Source organism: Sminthopsis crassicaudata, chromosome 2 (assembly GCF_048593235.1).
Source record: "Sminthopsis crassicaudata isolate SCR6 chromosome 2, ASM4859323v1, whole genome shotgun sequence".
Classification (NCBI taxonomy): Eukaryota; Metazoa; Chordata; class Mammalia; order Dasyuromorphia; family Dasyuridae; genus Sminthopsis; species Sminthopsis crassicaudata.
The window spans coordinates 210,653,947-210,664,911 of NC_133618.1; the positions used below are offsets into that span (position 1 = coordinate 210,653,947).

The 10,965-nt window shown below is 35.7% G+C and overlaps 1 protein-coding gene across 6 annotated transcripts in view; it reads left to right on the forward strand.

The window, feature by feature from the left end:
- The window catches only part of RASGRP3 (RAS guanyl releasing protein 3), a 136,666-nt gene extending 128,950 nt beyond the window's left edge, over positions 1-7,716 (forward strand). For 3 of the 6 annotated variants that reach the window (XM_074288164.1, XM_074288163.1, XM_074288165.1), the window contains exons 18-19: positions 450-814; positions 6,365-7,716. In XM_074288164.1, the coding sequence (XP_074144265.1) occupies positions 450-814; positions 6,365-6,373 (374 nt within the window). In that variant the 3' untranslated portion in view covers positions 6,374-7,716. Of the gene's footprint in view, positions 1-449; positions 830-6,364 lie in introns of all 6 variants that reach the window. The other 3 variants (XM_074288161.1, XM_074288160.1, XM_074288162.1) reach the window with 1 other exon arrangement.
- Positions 7,717-10,965: the final 3,249 nt, after the last annotated feature.

Sequence of the window (10,965 nt, forward strand, 5' to 3'; positions counted from 1 at the left end):
AGGCTGCAGGATTGTAAAGGGTTTTGAGTCAGCATGTATTATGAGGAGCAATCAAAGGAATTGCAGATTTCTAGCTCAAGAAAGAGGCGAGAAAGGGGCAGATATCTGTGGAATTAGAAGTAGAGATCAGATGGGCTTTGTTTATCTTTAGAGGGTGAAAGTAGGAGCAATGTGTAAAAGTTGCAAGGAGGCAAAGTGAGGCTTGATGTGAAGAAACAGACTAACTCAATTCAGAAAATAGAAGAGGCAAATTTCATAGATGATAGGTTCCTTCTCATTGGAGGACTACCAGAAAAGGCTGGAGAACCATTTGCCAAAGAGGATGTAGTAGGGATTCTTTATTCTGGTATGGGTTGGCCTAGATGGCCTCCGTGGTCCCTTCCAACTTTATAATTCTATAATTCTGTGATTCTGTTTTTAAATAACATCAGACCCCTTTCCCCTTACAGTTCAGGATGAGGTGTTTGAGTTCCCTGGGGTTGCTGCTGGACATCAGGATCTGGATAGCCGAGCCATCACCTTGGTGACAGGCTCTTCTCGAAAGATCTCCGTGCGCCTTCAGAGAGCCACCACCAGTCAGGCCACTCAAACGGAGCCCATGTGGCCTGAGTCTGGATGGAGCGACTCAGGATCTCACACATTTCCCAAAATGAAATCCAAGTTCCATGGTAAAGCTGGAAAGGACAAAGGCTTTGCCCAATGGGAGAATGAGAAGCCTGGGGGGCAGGTCACCAAGAACATGGTGAGCCAAAGCACAGAGTATGAACTGGACCAGAATGGAGCAGACACCAATGAAGCCAACCAAGAATGTGAGGTTGGTGCTGATGAGGTATAAAAGTGGTATTAAAATTGTAGGATTATAAATCTTAAAGCCAGAGGAGACCTCAGTGGCCATCTACTGCAACTCCCTTATTTTATTTTGTCCTTAAAAATGAAAAATAATTAAGATTGGCTCTTTTTATGTCATCCAGACTGGAAGTACAGGGAAAGCTTAGGGGCTGGTCCCACTATTGCTTGGATTGGAGCCTTAATTGGCCTTCTTCATTTCCAACCTGGGCCAAGTATTCCTTCTTAGGTACCCTGATGGCCCATTCCCTCTCACCTCTTACTAATTGGGACTCATCTTAATGCACTGCAGCTAAGCACTCCTAGACTCAACAGATCTACAAGCTTCAGGCTTGTAGCAGGGATTATAATCAGGCACCCCCATGTCCAACCAAGCCCTTTAGAGTCGGGATGAGGAAATGAAGACCCAGAGAGATTAAGTGACTTGCTAAAGTTAATAAACAAATGCAAATGCAGAATGTAAACCAAGTTGCTCTGATACTAAGTCAGGTGCTAGTTAAATTTTTCATATCAGGTGGCAGCTTGGAGTAATGAGATTATAAGGATACTCTTTGCCCACTTATTGTCTATCCTTGAATAAGTTATTCTTTGAGCCTCAGTTTCTTTCCCTGAATTCTGAAAGTATTGGACTAGAAGATTTTTAATCAAGCAGATTTCTAGGAAGAGCCTTGTTGGTTTTATGTAGTAACCTTATTCTCAACTGATAATGTTGAATTTCAAATGAGGAGGACTCAAGTTTGAATCTTGCCTCAGACTTTTACAAGCTGTGTGTAACCATAGCAAGTTAACTTCTCTCAGGTTTGCAAAGTGGGAAAGATAAAACTATCTAACTCCTGGAGTCATTCTGAAGATTTGATAATATGACATACTCAAAGCCCCTTGCAAACTTTATGGTCCTGTGTAAATAATGCTTACTAAATGCATTTTAATATTTTCTCCAAACCAGTATCTGTAAACATATTGTTAATCAGGTGAGAAGCAGGTCAACAATATCTGGAGGTGGCAATGGTCCAGGACAAAGGGCTCATAAAGGGCACTTATTGAGGGCAGCGACACTCATTTTTATCTTTGTCTCTTTAGTTTCTAATATATAGTAAATGTTTATGTAGACAGATGGGTGGTGGTGGGCAGAAACAGGGGCAGTTGGGAAATTTACCCTCCTGAAGAGGATTTTTGCTGACACAGCAGGGTTTAACATCCTGTAGAAATAGGAGATAGCTTTCGGAGAATCTAACAGGAAGGAAAGACTTTGAAATGTCTAGGTCAGCTCACTGCAATGTGGGATTGCTCCTAAATCATCCACAAAAGATGAAGCATATAAAAATCATTCTTCCACGAGGAAATTTAAATTGAACAATAAATACAAGAAGAACATAGAGAAGGTAGTCAATAAAAAAATCACAAAGGATAAAGAAAAAAGAGGGAAATTAATGTTATTATTCCTAAAGTATGATGTTTGTTGCATAAAGAATAGTAAGGCAGGACCATTAGCTTTACCATCCAACAAAATCCATCTATCAAAATATGGTCCTAGAGGGACCACAGATTTAAAATTGAAAGGAAGTTGTGAGGCCATTTAGTTTAATTCCATTGCATGGATGAATAAACTGAGAACCAGAGCTTAAGTCACATGGTTATGAGAGGTTAAGAGAGATTGTATGGCAAGGTCACACAAGTAGTAAGTGGCAAAGCTAGGGAGAAAAGAGATATTATTTGCAAAACTTAAAACACTAGATAAGAACTTGCTATTATTTTTAACCCAATCTCCTACTTAAGTAAGGATGCTCTCAAAAACCCATGCCTGGCTAAAGATAAGGTAATGTTTCCTTGAACAATATTTATGATAAAATGCTTCTTTTCTTTTTCGTAAAGAAAGAAATTAAATGAATTCATGAAATGGTTTCAATTGTTATCAAGTACTTTCTTATTTTATGACAAAATTTGCTTTTCTATAACTTCTGTCATCAATGAGTTTTAATTTTCCTTTCTGGAAAAAATAAGAGAACAAAACAACTTTTCATATGATAATCCTTGAAATATTTGAAGAAAGGTGTCCCCTCTGATTGTCTTCTCTTTAGGCTAAACACTGCCAGTCTCTTCAACCTGTTCTCATGTGATATGAGCAGCTTTTATGAAAAAAAATGTATAAGTTTCCAAAAATGAATGTAATCTTAAGTTTCCTTCTTTGTTGCTCAGTTGTTTCAGACTCTCTATGACCTCCTTTGTAGTTTCCTTGGCAAAAATACTGGAATGGTTTGCCATTTCCTTTAGCAGCTCATTTTACAAATGAGGAAACTGAGATAAATAGCATTAAGTGACTTGCCCAGGTTATACAACTATTAAATGCCTGGGGTCAAATTTGAATTCAGGTCTTTCTGACTCCAGGCCCAATACTTTATCCTTTGTACCACTCAGCTGCTCTCATAACCATTGCAGTTAATTTAAAAAAATAATGTTGAGGGCTCCTTTTCAATAAAATTTAGATAGCTAATCCTTAAATACATTGTAGAAGGAATTCTTATTCACTTATGTACTGGATTAGGTGACTCCTGGAATCCTCTCAAATTTTGAGATATTCTAAAAAACAATAAAAAAAATTTTTTGGAGATATTGTTATTTTCTGATTTCTAGATCCTTTCTCATCCTTATTCCTCTCTTTAGGACACAGTCCAATTAATCAAATGTCCTTAAACTATGGCTACCAGAATTAAACCAAGTATTCTGGAGATGGCCTAGTCAATAGACCATGCTAAGAATATTGCCTTCCTTAATTTGTATATGAAATTTCTATTACTTCAGCTTGTTTACCTAAAGCTTTTAAGCAATCATGCTGCAATCAACTCTTTTTCACATTAGCTGCAGTTAAGCCATGTCTTCCTCCATCTTGTACTTAACATTTTAGATTTTTTTTTTTAAATGTAAATACAGGTCATTAAACCTGGTGTACCTGTTAACTTTTATCTTATTCATTTCTGATTATCAATAAAGCTTGTTAAGGTCTTTAAAAATCTTGTTTCTGGATTCAAATGGCTAGTTGTCTCTTTCAGCTTCATGTCAAGTTTGATACAGATTTCCTTTGGCTTCATTTGAGACCCTGATAAAAATGAGGATCAGATCTATATGGCCCAGCATGAGACCTCCTTCCAAATTTCACTGAATAATAGTTATGAGCATTTCTAGAGTGCTTTAATATTTGTTAAGTACTTTTGTTTTTTTTATACATCATCTTGTTGGAATTTCACATAGAAGCTTTGTAAGGTAGCCATTAGGGGTATTATGAGTCCCATTTTATAGATGAGAAAACTGAGACTCAGAAAAACCAAACACTCATAAATGGGATTATTTTCTTCTTCATACTTCTATCTCCAGCACTTTATGCAGTGCTTGACACATACTAAATATCTGTTGATTATTCTAGCTAATATCAGAGACAGATATTCTGATATCTGTGGAATAGGTAATCTAAGACTTCCTGACTCTAAGCCCATAACTCTAACCATTATTCAATATTGCCTCTCATTATTCAATATTCTTTGAGGATAACTTTAGAACTTCCATACCACCCATGGACTTACCATTAAGTGAGAACATATCATTGTTAGAAGCCAGAATGGTAAAGTATTAAGTCAACAAACTGGGTTCTGAGACTTGTATTCTAATTCCAACTCTTGAACATCTTTGATCATTAGTTTCCCTGTCTGAAAATTAAGGAGTTCTCTTACACTATGATATTTTTAGTTGGGAAAAGTTACTTTCAACTAGAGAAGGGACTATTTCATTTTTGTCTTTTGTCTTTGTCTCCTCAGAGCTAACATAGTGCCTGGCACCCAAGCTCAGTATTTGTTAAATAGGCTTGACCATCCTATGATGTGAAATAATCAATGTGTAAAATACTTGACGTCCCCAAAACGTCATCAGTCTTCACCAGCAGGAACAAACAAGCTAGTCTTGGATGTGAAGTCTCCTTTGTCTGATCATACAAACAGCTCTGTTGTCTGCTCTTTCCTTTGTCCCCACCCTTCTCTTTGCTGGCTTTCTTTGTGTTTGCCTCCCTGATCTAAGTTGAGCTTTAGCCTGTTTATTTTAAAATGTCTGAGAATCTGTCTTGCTTTTTCTCTCAGCCAGACAGATGTCCTTTTATTTATCAGGCTGGTGTGAGATTTATTGATTTTGCCTTCAACACAGTTTGGGAAGAGATCTTTGGTTTGTTTTTGTTCTTCTCAAAATATTTAAAATAAAAAGAAACATATTATTCAGTGACTTTGCCCTGCTAGTCAATGAGCTCAACATCCTCTAATGTAGCTTTGTTGAAAAGGGTACTTTCTACTAAAGCCTTGGGGTGTACAAATCAGAAGTGGGTCTTTCAATGGTGAGGAGTAATCTGGTTTGCAAATACTTGTTCCATTGTGGGGATCTGGACATCTCACCTCGTGGTAGACTGTTGCTTGCTTTCTGGGAGGCTGTGAATCTTTCAGCTGGCCATCAAGTATTTGGAGGTCATTCAGTCACCTGATAGTTTCCCAGATGTATTAGATTGGAGTAGAGGGTAGTAATGATGTGGAAAGTGTGAAAGTTTTACTTTTTTCTCTTAAAAATGTTTATAACTATGCATTATTACTGTATATAATTACAATTATTTGTTGTATGTTAAATAATGATCTTCCACTAATTATTTCCATGCATATACTTCTCACTCAACAAGCCCTCCCTTGTAATTAAAAAAAAAAATTAGTTAAATAAAATCAGCTTTCCTAGTGATCCATTCTGACAAAGTATGTGGCATTCTGTTCCCTAAGCCTATTACTTCTATATTGAGAGTAAGGGAGGTACATTTAAGTACATAGCATTTTCAAAGCAAGAAACTATAATTGTTTCCTAGGAATTTGTCTAATTATAAGATCGGACTGTTTGGTGGCTAGAAAATTTGCTTCAAAAAGTCAGGAATGCTGGGGTGAAAGTCCTGCCTCTGACACATACTGGCTGTGTGATCCTGGGCAAGTCACTTAGACTCTTCTTACATTCTAGGTAGTTCTCTTAAGACTATAAAGTAGGTGCAGGTGGCACATTGGATAGAGTGCTGGGCCTGACATTAGGAAGATGCATCTTCATTAGTTCAATTCAGTCTCAGCCACTTACTAGCTAGGCAAATCACTTAACTCTGCTTCATTTTCCTCATCTGCAAAAGGAAATGGCAAACAACTCTAGTATCTTTGCCAAGAAAACTCCAGATGGGGTTGTGTAGAGTCAGACAAGCCTGAAAAAATTGAACAACAGGTAGCTGGGGGGGAGTTTTCTCAATTATATCAATGAGATCATTGATTTTTTCCCTAATCCCTAATTATCAAGGAAGTAACTGAAAAAAACTGATCAAAATCAAGCATCTATGTTTGAGACCAGTATTGTCCTGGGCACTCGAGTATATCTTTCTTCAAAACTCATTATTTTTACAAATTTTCAGGAAAAAAAATCTATTCCATTAAATTTCACTGATATAATCAGTATTTCATTTGATTTGCAGGATGGCTGACCCCTGGATGGGGAAAATGAATGTCTAATGAACTTGGCAGTTGTAAAAAGCAAGATGAAGAATCATAAAGACCATGTTCTAGTCTGGGAAAATGATCAAAAATATTCCTGCCTTGTGAACTTCTCAGGTCATCCTGTCCCAAGAGTGTGATGGAAGGTCCCTATCTGTGCAGCATAAAAATCAATGTACTATTTATTTCTCCCCCTTCCCCCAGTGACTGATGTTAGGCATTTCAGAAACAATGAAGACTGCTATATACCAACTCCTAACACTCTTGTTTTTTCTTTGTCTGTGGGTGAAAAGAATGCTTTTTGTGCATGTTTTACCCATTCTCTAAACTGAATGTATTTGTTTTTTTCTTTTCTGTGAAAATATCTTATCATTTTTATAAACAATGTGGGTAGAGATCAAACAAGTGTCAAATCTCTGAGTTGAAGAAGACGTCTAACTGGTATCTGATGCCTGGGGTAAGTGACAAATCAAATTCTGGTGGGCTTGAGGGGGGTGAGGAAGAGACCTTGAATAGCAAGGCCTCCAGTAGTAGAAGAGATTACTATTGGAAAGGCCACCGTCAAAAGAGGGAGAGGGACAGGAAAGCATCAAGGAAGAGTTCATGAGAGGGACAGCTGTCTGGATTAGGAAGTCAACCCATGATCTGGTAGCCTCCTATTCCCCCAATTTGTTTTGCTAAATAAGTGTTAAATTTAATTATTGCTGCCTGCAGAAGGAACACAAGTGTCAAGACACTCTAAGTTTTGGTTCTGTACATAACACCCTTCCACTCCACTCTTGTTGTAACTCTGGGTGGAATACTTCACCTCATAATATTCATTTTGTCAAGCACCAGAACTTTCTTCTTCTTCTTTAGATAATCCCAGAACAGACCCAGCAAAAGATAGAATTCACCATTTCCTCTATGTACTCATTGTCACAGGTAACAAGTTTATTTTGTCCTTTTTTATATTTATATCACTTTAAGTTGTAACATCTGAAGCCTCTGGGAAAATCAAAGATATGGTCTGGAAGAACTTAAACATACTTAGTCCCTTATAAAAATAACGATTATTTTGGTAGAAAATTAACTGTTTGATCCATTAGACTTGGTTTAGAAATGTTCCTTCTTATTTTGAAACTACTGAAATGTTCCAGTCTTAGACAATGAATTTTGAGGAAAAAAAAATTCTAGCTACAGACAAAACAACAACAATGAAAGCAAACTTTTTTCTTCTTCCAGGAATCTTGTTGCTAAAAAAAGAGAACTCTTGGTCACAAAGACGATTCTCAGTGTTCTTTTTTTGTAACTGATTATGTAACACCTATAAATAAAAACTAGTCTTGGGAGAGTTGATCCTCATTAATCATCACCATCATGAATCTTTGAGTAATTATGGGCATTGAGACATGTGAAACACTGTATATCAATTACTATAATTGTCAATGATTTAAAAGAACTAAAGGTTAATTTATTTTTGAGACTGAATTTGGGGAAAGTGGGTTCCAGGTGCTCAGGAGGAGAACCACATGATTGGCTCTGAAAATTAGAGAATACACTGTTTACCAAGAAGACAGTGAGGAAACAATCACATGATCGTACATCTAGAAGAGAACTGAGATATGCTGAGTAATTTGCTTAAGGTTGCATATAGTAGCAGATTTGAAAACAGATTCAAACCAATGTCTTCTGATACCAAATACATTGTTTTATTGAATCATCTTGGCAAAGATGTAATCTTAGAGATAACCTGCTTAATGACTTTTCTTTATCTCAAGAAAAACAAACTAGGGAGAAATGACTTTGAGCTAATAGTATTTGCTACTATTATGGAAAATATCCATCTGGAAGAGTAGTTTTATATAACTGTTGAGTCCTTCCAATGCTGTTTTTGGACAACATTGTACTAATTGCATCAAGTTTTAGAACATTGCAAAGTCTACTAAATGGAACTATAATCAAAATTTGGTCTATCCAATGGATAGAATCAAATGGATGAAAAGTAATTATTGTCCAGACAATGATCTCATTCAGGCTACTCTGGGAGTTTAGGTTCATGATTGGATGAAGAGACATATGTGGAACATTTAGCAGTTAAAGTTTTTTCTACTCATAGAAGGAGAAGGATATTTAACAACGATATTCAATGAGAATGTCATATTAATTCACTTGAGCATTTCTCCTCAGGGTTATTCATGCTGTTGATCCATGATCAAAGACAAAAAGAGATAGAGCTCCTTGTGGCCTACTGTTCTCAGATTTTCAGGAAGACATCAATATGGCAGGTCTTAGCCCCTGAGCCAGTCAAGTCTCAAGGACAGTTTCAATGCCTTTTAAGAAAAAGAACTACAGCTGATTAATTTAATATACATGCTGGAGAAACTACACCTGTGATTTCAATGGTCTGTACTCAGTGCAACTCAGTGAGGAAACTTCTTCAATCCATATAAATTACCATCTGCTATACAACTTAAAAAGTACAGAGTGACTTACCCAGTCACACTGTATGTTTCAGAGGTAAATCTTGAAGCCAAGTTTTCCTGACTCACAAGCTGTTTCTCTATTTACTATGCCATATTTCTTCTCACACACTAAGCAACATTAATGTTTAATGCCTACAATGTAAAAAAAAAAACAAACTCCATTTCTGTTTATTACTTTAGCAAGGCAATATTTTGCTGTTGTATTCTTGCCAATAACAATATGGATTTAATAGTTTCAATCATTTATAAATTTTTTTTTACAATGTATATAATAGATTTAATTAAAAACATTTGAAGATAGATAATTGAAGAAAATTGTTTCTTTGGATAAAAATAAAAACAAATATATGTATATATATGTATATATTTGGCAGAGGCAATTGGGGTTAAGTGACTTGCTCAGGGTCACACAGCTAGGAAGTGTTAAGCATCTGAAGCCAGATTTGAACTCAGGTCCTCCTGACTTCAGGGCTGGTACTCTATTCACTGTGCCACCTACCTGGTCCCCAAAACAAGTTTTCTTATGGGTCTATAAGCACCTAAATTTACAAACACTTAAGGAAAGCAGCAGTTTGCATGTTTTAGTACAGGGATTCTTAAACTTTTTCTACTTATAATCCCCTTTTTCACATGAGAAATTTGTACATGATTCCAAATATAGAGGTATATAGAATAGGTATACAAATCAAACATTTACTAATAAATTAATTTCACAACTCCCATATTCAGTTATGAAACCCCATAAAAAATTGTGACCCTATGTTTAAGAAGTTTAGCTTCTTGGAAACTTTTATTTTTTTTACTTTGTTTCTTAACTAGAATGAAATTCATATTAATGAGTAGGAATAAACATGTGAAAAGGGTTCATTAAAAAAATTACAGAAAACTAAAAAAGCTAATAAAAAGAAATGTCATTTAAATAGAAAATTTATATTTTCCTTCTAATAAAAAGAAAAGCTAAATATAACGTTATTATGAGTTGTTTTGCCCAAAGTATAACTATTTATTGGGATAAACAAGTTATTGCAATGAAACATGACAATAGCCATGGCCCTTTGTCTGTTAGGATTAAATATTACTTTCTTCCATCCATTGTCAATGTCATACTCAAGAATTGTGAATTTAGTCTATTGATTTGTACCTATAGGACACAGTCATATGTTGCAGCTTTCTACATTAAGGTTCCTCATTTCCTCAACTTCACTGGGATCATTCTCTTTCTGGTCTCTGCACATCATTTGAACCCAACTATTGTCGTTGCTAGTTGTTTTTTTAAATCTCTCATGAGATGTGCCCTAGTATTATGCCTTCTGCATGCCTTGCTGAATGAAAGCCTGATCTGTTCACCAGCGAAATCTGTGTTAAACTAAGACTAGTTATAATTATGTAAAAGATAACTTCTTATATAACTGGATTTGCATTACTCAATTATGGACATTTCATCAGGAATATCTGGTAGTCTACTTCATTTAAAATACTTTCACAATTCTCTTCCCCACTCTCCTACCCCTATCATACTTGTTTTTGGCTTCAGATAAATTTACTTGAAAGCCTGCTATCATTTCTTTTGAAATATGGGCCTATCTTTTAAGAGCTCACTTTCTGTAGAGGACATATATAACAGCTAAACAAGTCTTGTGCTTTTCTGCCTCCAGCTCCTTAGTATTTGAATTTATGACTATTTTCAATATTTTTTCTTTTTAACTTGAAGCTTTGGATTTGTGTTGTGATGTTCTTGGGAGTTTTCACCTTGGAGTTTCTGTAAGGGGATAACCATTGGAATCTATTTTCACTTAGGTACATGGTTCTAATAGCCATTGGCAGTTTTTATTTATGACTTCTTGAAATAAGAGTACTTGGGGAAAAAAAGAGTACTTGAGGTTTTTTTTGGTAATGATTTTTAAGTAGTCTGATGATTCTTTGATTATCCTTAATCTGTTTTCTAAGTCAACTTTTTTTTTTTAATAATACATAATTTACATTTAAAACTTTATAATCTTTTGATGTTTTAATATTTGTTTTCTAGTGGAGTCCTCGTTTTCTGTTTGATCCATTCCAATTTTTAGGGGGTTCAGTTCTTGGCTATCACCATCTTTTCAAAAGTGTTAATTCATGTC